Source organism: Phoenix dactylifera, chromosome 9 (genome assembly GCF_051530095.1).
Source record: "Phoenix dactylifera cultivar Ajwa chromosome 9, Ajwa_hap1_PhDact_Kaust_v1.1, whole genome shotgun sequence".
Lineage (NCBI taxonomy): Eukaryota > Viridiplantae > Streptophyta > Magnoliopsida > Arecales > Arecaceae > Phoenix > Phoenix dactylifera.
The window spans coordinates 5,132,786-5,152,979 of record NC_143198.1 but is presented as its reverse complement, the minus strand read 5'-3'; the positions used below and the strand labels follow the sequence as shown (position 1 = coordinate 5,152,979).

The following is a 20,194-nucleotide window of genomic DNA, read 5'->3' as shown; positions in this document are numbered from 1 at the left end:
CAGTATTTGTATGGAGTTATTGCAAATAAAAATATTTATACACGCACTACAAGGAAAACCAACTTTTTTCGGCATTTTTGGCGACCTTTAGCAACGCTTATAAGCGTCGGCTAAAGTACCGCCGACGCAAATAGAAGCGTCACCAAAGCGTCGGCGATACCGGGGTGGGAAAAAATTTTTCCGACGCTCTTGGGAAGCGTTGTATTTTTAGCGACGCTTAAAAGCGTCGCTAAAAAGACCAACGCCGATGCTTATAAGCGTCGGCTTTGCCCCCAAGTTTTTTTTTTTTAAAAAAAAATTTCATCGGGGACTTGGTGTCCCCGATGGTTGTTGGCTTAACTCCCTTCCTCAGCATGGCTATTCCTCTCTTCCCTCTATATCACAGAATTTTACTCCAAACCCGTTGGTTTCTCCCTGGTATTGTATCAGTAGAACTCTTGATTTGTCTATACATCGATTCCCATATGTCAGTCTCTTCAACAGATATCTAAGGCCTCACTTCCTCTCATTTCCAGTTGCAGCTCTCCGATTTCCCATCTTCTTCCTCGCGGCTATCTCCAGCAGTAATGGAGATTGTGTGGCCAGCACCAGCTAGTTGAAGAGGGGTTTGGGGAGAACCAGACTGGGAAGCACTCTTCTGTGAAGCAGAATAGTGCTCCTGGGGAACCCATAAATCTCCCATAACGACAACAGGACGGTTCACTGCCGCCGAAGCATTCGGCACCCTTCGAGTATGTAGCCGATATTTCTGAAACAGCATAAGAGAACATTTTATTAATGCCATCTAAGAAATGACAACCAGATGAAACTTTAAGAAGCAAGAAGCAAAGAGGCAATCAAATTGAATCCAAACCTACTTGCAAATGGCTCTTCACTTGATCATTGGTGAGCTCGTCAACCTTCATCAGTTCTCTGATCTGCTTTGGGGTAGCCACTGCATTAAGAGAAACTTCAATCAGATCAAAAGAACGGAATTGCGCTGTTCTTGTTTGTTTTTTGCCATTTTCACATGCTAAGGAAAGAGAGCATATATCAATCTTCCAATCCCTTTATTTTTGTCAGAATCAAGTTTCCTTTTTCCCTTCAGTAATCCCCTATGAAGATTACTGAGAATTGCAAATCAAGATCGACAACCTCATCTTTCACAACAAAACCCGTGATTGAAGAGCCAGCTTGATTCTAATTACTGGGAATTGCAAATACCTTGGTGTACCCTTGTCCCCGATGATGACCAGGAGAAGCTTCATGGCAACCTCATCTTCCACAGAGTCCTCCCTGGTCAGGAACTCCAGCTCGGCGTCGCTGATCTTAACTATGTCGGCCTGGTCCCAAATGCTCATGATCTACTCTCTGGCCTCCGCCGTCGACGGCCAAAGGGACAGCCGGATATTGGGGTCGTAGGAGAGCAGAGCATCAGCTTCCTTGGCCACCTCCATCGCCCTAAGATGTGCCAATCTGCAGGGTTCCAGAATCAAGAAAATGAAAAACAAAAAACCATTAATAATTAAAATGAAACTTTGGATGCCAAAAGAAACTAGAAAGAACATACCGAAAAATTAAAAAATCAGAACATACTCATCTCTCACGATCTCCTTCTCCAGCCGCCTCCGAGCCCTTCGAACGTTCCTCGGGGCCTGATCGAACTTTGGATGCCACGAGCCGCGGCCTGGGCCTCCGATGAGAGGAGGGTGAGAGGAGGAGGAGTTCTTGGAGGGAGATGGGGCTGCAAGGGTGGATGGAGAGGTGAGGGGGAGATGAAACTTATGAGATGGACGGGGGCCTCCATTTGCCTGCATCCATGGCCGCTCATCGCGTCGGACCACAGCCCGCCCGCCGTCACTGCCGTATCCTTAGCTCGGACGGGTAGAACACCTTTCTCGACGGCCACCGTCGTCCGCGAAGCTCGGAGGGGGAGGGGGATCCGAAGCAGAACAAGTTGGATCGGGAAGGAAGGAGGGGGAGGATGGCGGCTGGGTGAAAGGGTTAGGGTTTGCTTCGCGTGCGCGAGAGAGAGAGAGAGAGAGAGAGAGAGAGAGAGAGAGAGAAGGCAGGGGATCGGGGAGGAAAAAGGAGGGATAGAGGGTGTGGGGCGCCTTTTGGCCTCCGACGACGCTTTAAAGCGTCGTCGTATCTACATTTCACCCGACGCTAACAAAAAGCATCGTCGAATTTCGACTCCCGCTCGAAATGCGCCAACGCTTTTTGATAGCGTTGGCGGAGAAGAGTCGGCAAAACCCTATTTTCTTGTAGTGACGGAGATTAGCAGCACTATATGCCAATACAAATGGTATTCATAGAAAAAAGCTATTGGTTAGAACTAAGTAGAGTTCTTACTCTGAATCTTTCTGCCATGATGGCAGGGGATTTCAACTGTGTTCTATGAGCCGAAAAAAAAGGCGGTGCACCAAATTCAGAGTTTCTCAACAAGAAATGTCCTATGGATCTTAGATTTTCAGGACCTAAATTCATATGATGTAATAACTGGGATGGATTGGCTCGTGTCTGGAAAAGGTTGGACACAGTTGTGGTAAATGATCATTGCATGAATTCTTTCTTCAAAGTTGCCGTCAGACATTTACCAAAGGTGGGTTCTGATCACTGACCAATTCTAATTAATACTAAGATCAGAAAGGCACTTCTTTTAGGTTTGAAAATTTTTGGCTGTCCTTTACTGAGACAAGAAGCAGCAACGTGACTCGTCTCCCTTACCCCCATCTCTGGATTTAGAGAAAACCCCAAAGCTAAAGAATTAAAAATAGTGCCCTAGTTTGGCATCTAGAGTCTGCAATCGGCCCCCTTCCGAGTCCATCACCATTGGCGGGCTCAGCCTTCAATGGATCAAACTATTTTATTTATTTGAGGTTAGAAATGGAGTAAAAGAAGAGATCGGGATAGCTTGGGTCTTGGGCCGTGTGCGGGGACTGAGTTTCTCCATTATGATCAATGGATTGCCATCACCATTTTTCCAGTCCACCATCGAGCTTTTCCAGGGTTGTTCCTTGTCTCTGTACTTGTTGATTATCTGTGCTAACGTGCTCTTCCATGTTCTGCGGCCAGCTTGTCGGAATTAGGAGCTGGAGGCCTATGCACCAGCCCCGGTGTCCAGCCGATCTCTCACCTTTTTTTTGCAGATAATTGTCTCCTTCTGGTTAGGGTGAGGGTGAGGGATGCGCAAGCTCTCAAGGGTATATTGGTGGACTATTGCAACACTTCAAGGCAGAAAGTGAACTTCACAAATCCACTATCTGTTTCAGTCCAAGGACAAAGTCGTGGGTGAGGCGGGAGATCAATGGGATCCTCGGGATGCGGGAGTAGAGGGGGCCGTGGAGCTAACTCGGAGTCTCTATCACGAGGAGAAAGCTGCCAGTGTCGGAGTGCTCTGGGTTGGTGCATCGGATTCAGGACCAGTTAGAGGGCTGGAGGGCGTTTTCTCTATCCATGATGGGCAAGCTGACGTTGATCAGGTCGGTTTCGAGTTCCATGCTAATTTACCTCATGTTCAATACTGTTGTTTCAAAGACTGTGCTGATAGGGATCAAGCAGCTTCTTTAGAATTTTCTTTTTTTTTTTGGTAAATCGGCCGCTCACACATGACGGGCGTGAAGCTGGCCTACAAAATCAGAAAACAATATACTGCGCAAAGACGCAGGCACAGCCTCGTGGCCTACCCAAAGAAAATCTCCCGAGTGATGAGCCGCGAAAGAAGCAACCCAGTCAGCCGCACCGTTTGCCTCCCGATATACGTGCGAGGCTTGGTAGGAGACAGTCTCCCCCAACGCTCTACGGATATCGTGAAGCAGCGGCCGGTCCTCGACTGAGTTCCCCCCTTCCCGGATCCACCCAATCACCGTGGTCGAGTCCCCCTCGAGAAGGATGTGACCCTCACCAAGTACCCGCCTCGCATAGGAGACACCCTCCCAGGCCGCCTGAAGCTCTGCAGTCGCCACTGATAAGTCAAAAATCCTGCGTCCACCTGCCGCCACAAGTCTGGCATCATGATCCCTGACAATAAATCCCACACCTCCACAGCTCCCATCCGCTGATACACTGCCATCGAAGTTCACCTTGAGAAAGCCAGGGGGTGGGGGCACCCAGGATACAAGTATCGTCCTGGACGCTGCAAGAGCAGAATGGGGGCCCCAGATGTCCCTAGCCAACCCAGTAGGTGTAGCCTCACTAGCGCCGATGATCTCCGCCGCAAGCCGTAGAGCTCGGTCCGCCACCAGCCTCGGATGGAGGCTCTCACCATCGAAGACCCATGTATTCCTCCCCAGCCAACAATGATAGGCCAGGTAGGCATCACGAGTCCCCCTCTCCACGCATACAGACCCCCGGACCGAAGCCTCCAAATGACGAAGGAACTCCTCAACGGTCGCCCACAGCTGCCTCTGATCGGGCTGAGCTGAAGCATGTCTCCATATCTGACTAGCTCTAGGGCACCCAAACAGGATATGATAGATGGTCTCCTCTGTCGCCTGACAAGCTCCACATCCGGCCGGGACCCTCACTCCCCGTCTCGCCAAGACCCCACTAGTAGGTAAACACCCCCAAGCCACCTTCCACAGGAACAAGGCCACTCGGGGGTGAATATGCATCCTCCAAATCCAGCCGCAGTCCATCTGTCTCACAGGGGGCCCTCTACCAATCGCTAAAAGGTCCCGAACTCTCACAGTCGTCCTACCTGTCCTGCTCCATACCCTCCTATCCACTGCCTCCCCCTCCGGGATCGATAGAGCTAGGACACGCTCAGCAAGGTGCTCCCCGAAAACCTGTCGAACAAGACTCATGTCCCACCTCCGCTCCCCCGGGGCAAATAAGGCACACACTCTACGTCCCTCCATCCAACCATGGTCAATCTCAGTGGGCCACCCGTGCAAAGCTGCCTCAGCCAGCCATCTGTCCTCCAAAATGCTGATCGACCGCCCATCCCCAATCTCCCACCTGATCTCTGGCAACACTCCCGGGGCGCGAGCACAGATCTCTCGCCAAATAAAAGAAGCTCCACGTCCAGTACGTAGGGCGTAGTGGGGGGCAGGATCCCCATACTTCGCCCTCAGTAGTGAGCCCCAAAGGCCCTCAGGCTCTAGAAGAAACCTGGCTGCCAATCTGGTCGCCAGTAACTCCCTCCGCTCGACCAGTGAATGAATACCAAGTCCTCCCCTGTCGGTCGGCTGGCAAATAGACTCCCAAGCCACCAGGTGAACACCGTCTCTGCCTCCCCGCCGTCCCCAGATAAAAGTGCGAAACATCCTCTCCAATCCCCGGATCACAGCGAGAGGGACCAGGGTATTGGAGAGCAAATAAATGGGGATAGAGCTCAACACTGACCGTACCAAGGTGACTCGGCCCATCATCGATAGTGCACCCGCCTGCCAACCCTCCAAACGGTGGGTGATGCTCAGCTCCATGGATGTACACTCCCTCCGTCGTAGCCGACGTCCCGTAATAGGCACCCCGAGGTATGTAAGGGTCCCCACCTGCTCTCCAATCCCTAGAAGACTCATAATCGACTGCCTCGCCCCATGGTCAGTCTTCGGGCTAAAGAAAATGGCAGACTTGGTCAGATTAACCAGCTGCCCCGACACACCACAGTATGCCCCCAAGATCCGACTAATGGCCCGGGCTGATCTGCTCGTCGCGCGGGCTAACAGTATGCAATCATCAGCAAATAGTAGATGCGAAACCCTGGCCATCCCGGCCCCTGGGCCATAGACCTCCAACTCCTGCTCATGGACAGCCAGTCTGAGTGCACGGGACAAAGAATCTGCACATAGAATGAACAGAAGTGGTGACAAAGGGCAGCCCTGTCTCAATCCTACTGACGACTCGAAGAAACATGATGGTGAGCCATTAAACAATAAGGCAAAGGACGGGGACAGTATGCAACCGAGCACCCATCTGACCCACTGCGGGTGAAATCCAAATCCCTCCAGGCATCGCCGCACAAACTCCCATCTCATCCTGTCGTATGCCCGCTCCATATCAAGTTTGACTCCCATTAAGCACCTGCACTTAGGCGCTTTCTGGAGGTCAGCCATGAACTCATGAGCAATGAGGACGTTATCCGAAATGGAACGCCCCCCAACAAAAGCCCCCTGCTCAGGGCAAATGAGTCTGGGTAGGATACCCCTCATCCTCTGGACTAGTACCCTCGCCACCACCTTATACAGGGTGGTGCACAAGCTGATCGGTCTATAGTGGCACGGCTCAATAAGGTCCTGTCTCTTCGGAATCAGTGTAATGAAGGTCCTCCTCCACTCCACGGGCATCTCTGTTGACACAAAAAACTGCTGGACTGCCGCAGTCACCTCCTGTCTAACTATGTGCCAGTACCTCCTGAAAAAGACAGGGGGGAAACCATCTGGCCCCGGGGCTCTGTCCTCGCCCAAAGACCAAAGGGCCGCATGTACCTCATCCCCGGACACTGGACTGACCAAAGCAGCGTTCTCCTCCACTGATACCTGCCTCCCTGGTGCCGATCCGCAAGCTCCTCCATATGTGCCTCCTGACTCGGTCCATCTGTCCCGAAAAAACTGCACCAAGATCCTCCTGACTGTCTCCTGATCCTCAGACACCCGCCCACTGCTGTCCCTAATCCGGCCAATCCGGTTCCGATGTCTCCTGATGATGGTCGACTGGTGAAAGAAACTGGTATTCCGATCCCCCTCCCTAATCCACTGAATCCTGGACTTTTGCCTCCAAAACACCTCCTGCTGCCTCAAAAGGGAAGTGTGTCTAGCCAGTAGCCCCCTGAGCTCCCCCTGATCCACCTCTGAAAGACCACCCCCTCTGTCCTCAAGTGCCTGTAGCCTAGTGATGAATTTTCTTTGGGATTCGCATGGAGGTAGCCATGGGGTGCATTTATTGGCCTGGGAGAGGTTTGCATGCCGGTCCACGAGGGAGAACTGGGGATGCAGTCCCTTCTGGAGAAGAGAAAGGCGCTCATTGCTCATCATGCGGTGAGGCTTATCCTTAAGCCACAGAAATTTTGGAGTCAGGTGATGAAGGCTAGGTATGGCTGGGTGCGGATTGACGAGGCGGCTCTGAGCAAACGGAGGTGCTCCTACCTGTGGCGAGAGATTTGCAGGTATATGCCCGCTACTTTGGCGAACATTAGATGGTTGATTGGTGATGGGTAGAGCGTAGATGTGGCAAAGGACCTCTTGGTGGACTCTTTCTTGAGATTTTGGCCTACTATGGTCAGTGTCGAGGCTGTGGACGAACTCCAGATTTGTGATCAGCTTGGTCCGGAGAGGACAGAGTAGGATGCTGGCAGGATCAGCAGTTATTTGGAGAGCATCTTTCAGAGCGGGTCCAGTTGCTTTCGGTCCTAGGGTGTGCTAGTCCAGATGTGAAGGTTTGGAGCATGTCCTGTAGAACCAATGTTAGGGTGGGAGATACCTACCGCGCCTTCAAGCGGGAGCATAGGCTAGTGCTTGATTGTGCTTGGATCTAGAGATTTGGCTTCCACCTGCGAGTGACATTATTTTTGTGGAACGTGGCCTAGGAGCATCTACCAACAAAATTTGTGCTGAGTAGAAGAGGACTAGGTATCAACCCTAGTGCCCAAACTACTAGGTGGATAAGACCGTGGATTATGCCCTATTTTAGTGCGAGCAAGCTAGGAGGGTCCAGAGGTTTGTTGAGATCCCGCTGGATACCTGGAGCCAACTGGGTCTTTTCTTACAGGCGATTCATCGATGGGTCGACACCCTCCAGACACGACAGGGGCTATTGGGGCAACCTACACTACTTACGAGATCTAGTTGGCTAGGAATGTCGACTTTCGACGAGAGTAGTCCGTCTCCAAGGTTTGTTGTGGAGCGTGCCGGTTATAAACGGCTGAGATTACTCATGCAGACATGGCATATAGACTTTTGATAGCTCGGAGCACCTGAAGCTTCCCCTCTAGTCGTGTAGCACCTCGGACAGTATTCTTCACCTAAGAATCCCCACCCTCGAGTTTCTTCAAGATCAATTTCGATGGATGCATGCTTGATGGCGGTAGGAGGAGAGGTAATGGCTTTATCATCGAGGGCCTGGACTCTAGGGTGATGGTTGCTGGTGGCTGCCAAATCTTTGACATCTTAGTTTCCGGAGCTGAGAGCGGCATGGGTCGGCCTAAGCCATGCTCAGCGAGTGCTGCAGGCTAGCTCAGTCATACTGGAGGGCGACTCAGCCATCATGATTGGCTCCAGTGGCGATGGAGGGGGTCGTCCCTTGCTTCAAGATATTCTGGCTATGATGAGTGATGGTGTGATCTTTTAGGCCAAGCATGTTTTCAAGAAGCAAATGGAGCCGCGAACTGGGTGGCTTCATCTATGGCCGCCACTTCAGAGTTACTCTGTGGGTTGAGGAAGGAGAGTTATCTAAAGCGCTCCGAAATTTGTTGTTTCCTGACTTTATAAATCATTTATTTCAGCAAAAAAAAAAGAGAGAAAAAAACAGAAAAGAAGCTGTGTTGCATCAAGATTGAAGAAATTTTTCTAAGCTGCCCAGCCATCGGATGGGCAAGGACAAAATTCTGTCTTGACAAGGCTAAACCTATTAATTATTCTATTTAATTATTACACCGGGATAACAAAAGGAAAGAGAAACTAATCTCCAACTTCGTAACCACGATGGGATTGAGCACAAGAGGTCCCTATACTGGACGTAGGAAGGTTGGTCGCATAATTTATTCGAGTTGGTGTCGCATAATTTGTTCGTAGACTTTTAACAGGTCTACGAGCTTTTAATTCTCCCCAACCGTTAGATCTGATTTAATAACTGTCTGATCGTAACTGCTTCCCGCGCTCTCGTTTTCGCCACGATGCGGAGCCCAGAAACGGAAGCGAGAAATCCCCGTTCCCTGCATCGGAGGAAAAAGCGGGCGCCGTTGCTGGTCATCAGGAGAGACAGATGTGGGCCGAAAACCCTAACCCTTGTTTCGTTGCTCTCCTTGTCGGATTGGAGGGAGGAGGAGATGAGGAAGAGAGTGATCGCGGCCGCCGTCGCGGCGGCGGCGGCGGGGGGGATCGCCGTCGCGCTGGTTTGGTCCCGGCGGAGCGCGCGGCGGTGGGAGCGTGCGGAGCGCATCGTTCAGGAGCTCAGAGAGGGGTGCCACACGCCCGTGACGAGGCTGTGGGAGGTGGCCGACGCCATGGCCAGCGAGATGAGGGCTGGGCTCTCTTCCGATGGAAGGAGCAGCCTCCGGATGCTCGTCACTCCACTCGAGTCCCTCCCCACTGGGTAACTTTCATTCTACTTGCCTTTCTCTTGTTTGATTGGAAAAATAAATGCTTTGAATTGCTCTCTCCTATTAAGAAATTAATCTGTTAATGGTAGTGAGAATTGATCGAAGATTTATTATCAAGGATTCATAGGCTTTGCTTTTCCTTCCGCTTCTCAATATTCTGGAACTTCCTTCTATTAAGATTAACCTGCCATTATCTATCACCATTTGCTTCTCTCGGTATTATAGACTCTAAGGTCACGTTTACTTATCAAGAATGGAAATCAAGAACCTTTTTCCCATTCCCGGTGTATCCATTGGTGATGCAATTATTTTCCCTCGTAAAAAGAGGCAAACCTTCTCAGATATAGTATCTTACTATATTATTGCATTACAATATCTAATTTGTAATATGAAATTATATCATAATATGGTCATATTTTAATTATAGAATTAAATCAATTATTTACTATACTAATATACATTATTGTCACAATCATTACCATCTAATATATTTATTAGTATAAAAGCATATCCTAGTACATGAGGCTCCCGTTATTGTGGGATCTAAGTTTGAGTCTATTTCCATGTTTCAAACCCATGATATCCAAGTCACAATAAAGCAACCTTACTGTGAAGAATATGTTCCATGAACTTCTGATAAAAAATGACCTTGTCATTTTCTTTTACATAATCTCTATAATGCCTCCAATGATGACTCAAAAAGATGCAACAGATTCTTAGCCATATTAGCTGTAGCTAGTTCAACATGACTTCTAAAAACTCACCTCAAAATGGATAAGAAAGAAAAGAAAAAATTATGTTAGCTTCTACATTTATTTTTCCAAAATTAAGAAAGCATCTGAATGACTCGAAGCACATGGAAACATGATATTCTTGTAACTCATATGAGAAGGTTGTGACTGTGCTCCTCTCACCCTTAATGCTTGTTTTAAATGAAGCAATGAAGAAGGGCTTTTCTATGGATTAGAAATCAACCAAACCACAATTCGTATGTTATGTGTACAACTAGGAGGAATGGATGCTCGTGTCATCAAGAAACATTTAGCAGAGGTTCCTGTGCCATCCAATTTAATGGTTGGCACTTCTGAGGTAAGAATAACAACTTCAATTATTTTGAATCTGTTGATTTATTTTTCACATATCCTTGTTACAAAACACTAGTCAGCAAAAATAAGTAAGACTTATGTCCATTGATTTCAGGACCTGTATGACTTTATTGCTGCAGAACTATCAAAATTCATCTCAGCAGAGGACTTGAGTTATAATATTCAAGATAGAAGACCAAAAGAAATCGGTGTTACCTTTTCATTTCCTGTCATCCAAAATTTGGCATCAAATGGGACCATAATTGAGTGGACAAATGGTTTTTCTATCAAGGAGACAGTAAGTTTCACTTTCTGCTCCTTGGTTGGTCTCTATTCAAGACATTCGCATAGGATAAAGATGTGCAATTTTTATGTTTTTCATTATACTCATGCATAGAAATGTTTTATCTGATAGAAAAGCTAATGGACACCACAGTCAGATCGTGGTTCTCTTTGTTTCTTTATATTCTGGACATCATCAGCTATATGTTTCCCTGTATATGTCTATCAGAAATATATTCTTATTTGGCAGGAGGTTAAATTTGTTTTGCTTGTACTTAAAACTTCAGAATTTAATCTGTTTTGTTGTCATCCATCACTCTGATGTTCATATAAAATCATGACCGGTTTTAAATGTTTATATGTTCCAATTCAGTCTGAGCATAAAAGCACTTCAATTTGAATCAAATCAGGTTTTTTTATTTACTATAAGATGCGTTAACTGGAAAAAAAAACTGCTTTCAGCCAGTCAATCCTATTCTTGCTAAGCAGAAAAGGTGGGGAAATAGGGTGGTATGACCATACCACGAAAAAATTGGAGTTTTCAATTTCCAAACCTGGTTCCTAGACTATTTGACCCACTGACATGTGTTTGTATTTGCTGGGTTTATGTGATTACTGTACTTGTTTATTGGTATGCTGATTTTCTTGACAGACATATATTTATCCCCTGTCTAAAATAAAAAATGGGACTTGTAATTGGAATACCTCGTCTCACAAAATCTAGCATATTTTGCATACTACAGCGGTTGTCTTATCTGACATTACGTTCTGTCTTTTTCCCAGAATTTAGGATTTATGCAAGAGAATAATTTACATTTAGGGTCTGAGTTTGGAAAACTCACCGCATCATATGAAAGTGAGTGTGACAAGCAACACTTCATGATTCTTTGGCATCCATTACTGTATTTTGCATTTCCATTGAGGTGTGTCATTAGCATAACTTACCTTCGTAATTCTGAAAGTTCTTTTGACATGTTATGTCACAATATTTTCATTATATAGTTGTCTTATGCTTTTTTTATGTGTAGTTGCTGGCATTAGTTTACTTGATTATAATGTTTTAGATTAAATATTTAACTGTGCATGCTTGATACACGCACATGTTTGAGTCATTAACATTGTACTTGCTTTACAAAAGTGTCAATAGTAACAAAAATTTCAGGTTGATTGAAAATAAATAATAGAACAAAGAAAAGAATATTATAATGACAGAGTAGGCTAATAATTGTTATTTCTTCCACTAGCATATTAAATGATTTCCTATAAAGCCTTTGAATTTAGAAAATTATAAAACCAGGAGCACTATTTTCACTTTAATTTTGTAATTTTCTTATATTTGTGTTTTGACTCCTCATAAATGGAATCAGGGAGAAAAAGATGCTGCAGCAGAGATTAATAAGGCCCTGGAGAAACATGGTGTGGACATGCATGTTTCTTTTCTGGTAAATCTCACTCTTTGAAATTATTTCTAGTTTATCATCTCTCTACAATATGACATGTATAGGCGATGTTCCCTTCTGCATTACTTGCTGATTAGATATCTGCAGTCACCATGATTTTTTAAAGCTCTGTCAGCACCTTGTCAGGTTAATGATACAGTTGGGGCATTTGGTGGAGCTAGATACTGCAGCAGTGACACTATGGCTGCTGTAACCCTAGGGATGGGGACAAATGCTGCTTACATGGAGCCTCTTCATGCTATTCCCAAATGGCAAGGCCCTCATCCGATGCAGGGAGTAATGGTCGGTGTGCTCTCCGAATCTGTAATAGTATTTGCTCTTCTTTTAGTGGCTTCAAGTTGCATCTCTTTGTCAAAAGGATGGAAACTATCTTACATTTTGTGCTGTTGTTCCGTTCTGTTCCAGATCATCAACATGGAATGGGGAAATTTCCAGTCTTCTCATTTTCCTATTACAGAATTTGATGTTCAGATAGATGCTGAAAGTCCCAAACCTGGGGGGAAGGTAAGAAACTTGTTCTTGTAATTAGGAGCTACAATAAATTCTTCATTTGCCTTATTCTTGAATCCTTTTTGTATATTTAGGTCTTTGAGAAGCTCATTTCTGGAATGTATTTGGGAGATATTGTTAGAAGGGTTTTGTTGAAAATGGCTGAAGAAACTGCTCTCTTTGGAGACACTGTCCCTTTGAAGCTTAGGATTCCATTTGTGCTAAGGTGTGCCCCCCTTTTCCCCTGCGTAAGGAATCAAAACACTCAAAGTTATTGCCAATTTCTAAATATAATAAGCTGTTATTTTTTGTGTTGGAGGAACAAGCTATTAGGTTTAGAACATCATTTTGTATGTAAAGTTTTTGGAGCAAGTTCTGTCAAATCCTATCACAATAAATGGAAACATTGTCAATGTGCTCAATTAACAACAAACCTGGAGGAGAAAAGAAAGGAAGGATAGCATGCTTCTACTGTTAGAGGAATCATATTGTGCTTTTCCCATGGTGTATGACAAAGATGAGTGCCTAAAAATTTTATATTGATTATTAACTTTATCTTATTAAGGTATTTCTAGAAAGCTTAAGTTCATTATTTATTTACTTTCAAAGGAGTAAAAATCCCTCTTTTACTCCTAATTTTTTACGTGATATACTTGGAGTAGTCATGTAGCTTTACTTTTTGAGAAGTCATGTAGCTTACTTAATATGCTAGAAATGCAATTCTAGGTTTTTCCCCTCTTTTTCCTTCTTCTGTTGTAGCTCATATAAGGGCAGGCCTTACCGCAACATTGAGGTTGCTCCATTGTGACCTGGATATCACGGGCTTGAAATAACCTCTCCGCATGGAGGGGTAAGGCTGTGTAAATCTGACCCTCTCCAAACCCTACAATGGTGGGAGCCTCATACACTGGGATGTCCTTTTCCCTTTTGTAGTTCATATGTTGTGATATGAGTTGGCTACTTTCCCTCATAATTGGGTGAAGAGCTATGCTCTGACAACAAACTCATGGTCTTAAATTTTCTTTATTACTTCATGATAAACAATTTGGACTGTGATAATAATTTAATCTAATCAGTAACTCTAATTTTACAACTTTATAATTCTATATGTACTTATGGACTATAGTTTGTCTGGTTTAGTTTTGCATCAAGTATGTGTGCAGGTTTGTTTATGTACCACAAATTAGATAGAGGCAGATAGGTTATATGGGACAGAATACATATGAATCAAGAGTGAAAAGAAAAGATGACACTGAGGTTTTATTGATTCCATGAAAGTGATCCAGAAGTATGGGATCTAAGTGGTTTACTTTAGGTCTTTAAATGAAGTCAAGTTATTGATGCAATTTATATATTTTCATTGCATTTTCATGAAGTTACTTCAATTTGTAAAGGATTTGGAATCACTCCTTGTAAGTAACCATATGTAGACTTTGGCTACTATTTTTGAGCACGGTTGCCATAATGACATATGGTTAACCATTGTTGAACATGAAAGACCACATACTATCAATCATAATTGACCATTGTTGAACCTATTATGTTTGTCACTTCTAGAAGCTCAGTTCTACAATGCGAAATGCCTAGATTGGAAGCTCATGTTTTGGGAACTGATTTCATAAACTTCTCGCTGTTACATGCAATAAAATTAATTTTCATGGCACATGTTGAGGCGATGGAAACATAGGAAGAATGTAGAAACTCTTCATCCAACTTGTCCAAATTAATGGGGAAATTGACTTATCAGATAGAAGAAAGCAGAATTTTTTGCCAAGAACACTTAAATCGATATGATCAGGCAAGAAAAAGCATAAAGGCATGAATCATCCTATCATCAGCTTAAAATTAGCAAAAGTATTGTGCCTACTTCTGATGTGGATTCAAAAATAGTTGAGAACTTGGCCATCTTCCATGATGTCAAGATGTTTGGATGCTACTTGTGGTTCTGTATTAGCGAAAAATAGCCAAGACATAAAGAAGTAAGACCTATTGCTCACTATTAGATGATAATCAAGCATCACCTTATTAACTGGGCACTTTTAGTTGAATGGCCGGCGCAAAGAGTACACAGTTATTACTTAATTGAGTTTTTTTGGGATCTTATAGATATAGCTTGTACCCATTGACACTTTCATCATATTTTGTTTAAAATCTAGTGAGAACTCTTGCATAAAAAATAAGAACATGTGGAGAGAGTAGGTCAACTTGACTCGATTTCCTTTTGAAGGTAAACCAACTCATGCGAGAGTTGCTACTGAGCTCTTCAAAGAAAGGTCTAAAAGTAGTACACATTAAAAAGCTCCTAGCCAATCCCAGACTCAGATTATACTATACAAAAATCCCATTTGATAGAGCTTAAAGATGGATCCATTTCTATCATGATGTTAACAAAGTTTCTATTAGCTCCATAGCATGGGATGTTTTGAATTTTCTTGCCTGTCATGAAAGTGGCTTGTTACATGAGTAAACAATCAGCTTCACAAGTGTTGAATAAAGTTTTCAAAACCCCTTGTCTCAATGATGTCTTGAGAAACAGGATTTTGGCCTCCTGCTAGCTCATAGAGGATACATGATAATTGTGAACAGTTCCTCTGATCTAGGCTAGATAGATTTAGAGCATTTCTGGTTGTAATAATAAAACTGAGAGTCCATTGGGCTGGGTGACATAAATCAAGTATGTCCTAGAATACCTACTGGTTCTCTGATGAACATATTTAGGACATGCTCGATTAAGCCATCAGGACACACTGCTCTTAGGCAGAAGTCGTAGAACTTTCAACTTTCTCCAGTGTAGGAGTGTACTAAGAAGGCCATTATGACTGTCTGTAACCAAGTAATGTGACTGATTTTAAAAGCACACATGAGGGTCAACAACAAAACAACAAATTATAATGCAGTAACCAATCAAAAAAATTAGCATTTCCATTTTGATCCTTGTACTAATTCCCAGCATGTAACTTCTGCTTGCTAAAGTTTATGGCCCAACCACTTTCTTCTTTGCTTGAGTAGACAGTTTGCCTTTGCCGTACTGGATTTAATAATTTATTTTGTTTCTTTCTGCTGTTTTACAAGTCAAATCCCTTATGATCTAATGTGACTACTAAATTCTTAATATACTTGTGCTTGCAGAACTCCTGATGTGGCTTCCATGCATCAAGACTTATCACAGGATCTCAGCCTTGTTGGAGAGAAATTGGAGGAATGTTTGGGGGTACGTAACCTTTACCCAGAATGAAACCTTGTTGTTAGGTCATAGGAGGAAAATGTTGGAGTTTACACTATACTAGGTGTTAAAAAGCAAACTCGGCTTTCTGCATGTTTTCTCCTTTGAGATGGGTTTTAGTATCATGCATAACCAAGAAATTCACACTGATTAAATCAGGTTCTAAAACAACGGGTCTTCAGTGTGCCTGTATACCACTTTCAAATTGAACCAATGTCTTGTTGAGAGTATTTTTCTTTAACCATATCATGGTATATTTATAGTTTGACGTTACTCATGGCATAATTATTTTGTAAAATTGCTAACTTTTAAGTAATGATGGCATGTTGCTCCATTTTGTATTAACTTTTGTTTATTAGGTCAGCTTTACAAATTTGTGTGTCATTCTTTATTTTCTGTAAGGATGCCGAACCTGTTATACAGGTATAATCTATCAAACATCCTTGGAGTTTCTCCATAGGGTAGAGTACCAAGGAAGAACTTGGAGGAGTCCAGAGGAGACCGAGCACATGGTATCCCTATTTTATAGGGATAATGGAACACACCTACAAGGTTATTTCCATTATCCTTCAAAAATAGGGATAAATAGATCCCAAGCATCCTCTGATCTCTCTATTCTCCTTTGAGTTCCTTCCTCAACCATCTTAAGAAGCAACCGTCTCATCCGATTAGTTATAACCGGGATGGGCATTACATCACCGAAACAGTCCCTTAAAGGTTTACATCATCATCATCATTAGTTTTTTCAATGGCTTCCTCATCACTTGTATCCTGGTTAAAGTTGGGCCCTCTTATTTCTCTTGCACATGACCATAGCATCTCAATTAAGTCACCATTTTCTACAGACTACAAGGAAATAACAACTTCTAAATTGTCAGTTGTAATGGTATTTCATATTTGCTAGTATGTTAGAGATATTCTCTAATATTATTTGGGTTTATTTGATATCAGATTCCTAATACTACTGTAAGGATGAGACAACTTGTTGTTGAGGTATGTGATATTGTTGCAAAACGTGGAGCTCGTTTGGCTGGTGCCGCTATAGTAGGGATCCTAAAGAAGCTTAAAAGGGATGGAACTGATAAGAAGAGTGTGGTCATGGTGGAGGGAGCACTCTATGAACACTACAGACTGTTCAGAGCATATCTGCATGATGGAGTGAAGATGATGCTTCATGGAAGAAATTTGGACAATGTTATAATCGAGCATTCGGGTGATGGTTGTGTAATTGGAGCTGCATTGCTTGCTGCTTCAAAGTCTGGACATGCAACGAACTCCTGAATCCTGATACATGGTAATATTTTCATTTTCATTTCATATATTTTGCAACATCCTTGATTTTAAGTTATTCTTTTTAATCATTGTATTTATTTATGATTTTCTGGAAATTTAAACATATTCTGACGTAGTGTGCAAATGCCAGTGAGGCCTTTCTCCAAAAAAATTACCATTGTAAGTCATATGACTTGTTGCTCTCTCCAAGTTTTGCTGGTCCTAATTACTGATTTTAGAGAAATCTTCAGCTTGATGCCCTCTTTGCTAAATGTGATATCAAAAATTCATCTCTGATAGGATTACTGTCACAGTTATATAATGATGGACTTAGGTTTTTGCTGCTTGATTTCAACGTACAATATAATTTTCCAAACTCTTGTGCAATTCATGGGCATATGGTGTGCTTGATCCAAATAATTCTATCGTCGCTTGGATTTCAGTGTGATCTCCCCTGCACTTAACGGCCTAGATGGTTGCTAATAACTGTGTTTTGTTGTATAGCTAGGTTACATGTTGCTGTTATTGCAGCAACTTAAATTCTATTCTGCTGCTTGGTTGCATGTGGCTTATTTGTGTGACTCCTGCTATGATGCTTGTTTTAGCCAAAAAAAAAAACTAGTGACTGCAACTTGTCCTTCCATATGACCAAGTTAATGCAACTGAGGTTTCTTATGAAGTTTTAGTTCCACAGTTTCCACCGGCAAAGGCCCAAACAAGAAGAGGAACTTGATTACTTATTTTAACTAGTGTGACAACATAACCATTACCTACAATCAAACTATTAGTTTATCTGTTCATTAACCCGAAGTGTGATGGAGGTGGCCATTTCATCTCTCTGTTTGGACACCCCATATTTTTGTGTTTTCGTCCCGTTGGCAACTTCAGTTTTCAAGGTGCATATTCATTCTCTTGTTGTGTAGTGATGCATGCCGTTTTTGCCATGGTCCCTTTTCATTCTCCTTCTGAAAAGGTCAGGACCTGAATCAGGGATCCCTGTGGCATACACTTAGCACTTTCAGAAGTGGTCCACTGCAAGCTCAGGGAAAGCATCATAAGTTTTGTGTCCACTCCAGGGTCATGCCACTGGAACATGGACATAGACTAGGTCTTTTGTTAATTTCCATCTGAGTCTAGGATTATCAAAATCTTCTAACTAAAACTGCTGTCAGCTGTGGCACTACTATTGAGAGAGACAGAGAGAGAGACTGGGTGGATGGCTTGATTTTACAATCGCATGGAACTGCTGAGGAAAAGGTCAGTAAGCAGTTTCAGTGGTGCTGAACTATTTTAAGGTTTGTGAAGGCTGATCATTTCAGCTTTTATCAGCTATCTCAGGAGAAACAATTCCAAGTTGAACTGGCATTTTGCTTTATATAGTTTAATATACAAGGCTGAAAAATTCTTAAAGGACTAAGATATTAGATTATCCTAATACCTTGACCTAATTATAATGACAAAGATAACAACATTATCCTTTGGAACATCATACTGGTATATTCATGTATCGATTTACACTGGCTAAGCCAATTACAATCAATGTGACCGATGCTTCGTCCAAGATGAAAGCCGAAGCTAATGTTTCTTTTATTTTCTTTCTTACTTGATTAATCACTTCATACTTCACAGCATCCACGGTGCATACTTAAAAATCCTTGTCTGCAACAAATGGATGTCAATGATTCTAGTTGGATCTTATACTGAATGATACTGAAGGGCAGCCCAACTGCCCGGGATATTTGGTTATTCTCAAGCTGGTATAAAGTGGTTGGAATGAGCGTTTCTTGAAGGGCAGTAGTTGGTAAAGGGTCAGTCATGGAACCAAAGTATGGTCATGTGGTTGTTGGCATCCCAGACAAAGTAGACAAGCACGCCACCATTAAAGATCCACAAACCTAGTTCCCAAAGCTACCTTCTTAATGCTAATGATATCAATAACAGTGCATGCATTCACGTACAGTAATTTAACCATCTAGGTGCACTTAATTAATTTGATCAGAATAATAGCAGCACGGATTTCCAAGTTCTACTATCTTCAAGCTAATAAAGTTAATTTACTCGTAGAATAAAATAATAATAAGAAAGAGTAAATCTCGCTTCCAATTTCCCCAAAGTCACATGTTGCTTTCCCTGGAACCAATAGTTAGGACATTAAACAAAGCCTCTTTCATCCCGAAGCCTGTATTGTGAGTATGAAGACAGAGACTAGATGGCTAGCTTGGTGCTGACCTATTGCTAGGAACAATATCTTCCAAGTTCTTCGTAATTGTGAATGATATTTTGTATTTGTAGACATGATATATATTCAATGATGCATTTATGTCATGATTTTTTAAGATAAGATATTCACGATTGACTCGCAAATTATATAAAATCTGATAGCCATCTGAGAGTCATCCTATCGAAGTATGGTAAGCAATGGAGCAAAGAGGACTCTGATTCATTACGGGACAAAAAAACACAGAGGATATCTTGCCTCTCCTCAACGATTCTCTTTTGGTAATCCATAGCTTTCCCTCCAGACTTAAATCTCTTAAGCCAACGATGGTTGTTGTTGGATATGCTAATGCTGTAACTACTTGTGTTCTGCCTTGCTCATCACAAAAACAAGAAAAAACAAAATATCTTCGCATGATTATATATATATATATATATATATATATATATATATATATATATATATATATATATATATATATATATATATATATATATATATATATATGCTTCGGAACCGACCACAACTCATACGAATAGCCATCCAACCAAAGCCCGCCATGAAAGCCTTGAATCGACAAATAAAGCCTGTCATATGGTGTGTCTAGAAACGCGTGTGCAACTTTGAATTTCAAAACAATCTTCATAGCTGACGACACCTTGGTCATAATCCTAAACGATTTCTGAAATTGCGCCAGTAAAATAGACAAGATGTGATCCGCACATGAAATGCTTGCACTTAATTCTCGGAATGTGCGGAGGTCTGCCAATCTTGGCCGACCCATGTGCTTAAATTCCTGAGCAACATGCGCTCGCCTTTGCCTATAGAATCCATTTTTCGAGTAACCTTCTAGGTAAGTACTCTGGTACCCTAACAGACTACTGAGAACCTTCTCTGATCCCTGAGTGTCGTTCTGTCTTAGATATC

The 20,194-nt window shown here is 43.1% G+C and overlaps 1 protein-coding gene across 1 annotated transcript; it reads left to right on the top strand.

Moving 5' to 3' along the window:
* The first annotated feature begins 8,784 nt into the window (after positions 1-8,784).
* On the top strand, positions 8,785-17,221 carry LOC103705431 (hexokinase-1-like). Its single transcript, XM_017842324.5, has 9 exons — positions 8,785-9,231; positions 10,177-10,327; positions 10,439-10,621; positions 11,973-12,047; positions 12,192-12,347; positions 12,471-12,569; positions 12,650-12,780; positions 15,684-15,765; positions 16,729-17,221. Exons 1-9 carry the CDS (start codon positions 8,813-8,815, stop codon positions 17,056-17,058), a joined length of 1,626 nt encoding a protein of 541 aa, XP_017697813.5. The 5' UTR covers positions 8,785-8,812; the 3' UTR covers positions 17,059-17,221.
* Positions 17,222-20,194: the final 2,973 nt, after the last annotated feature.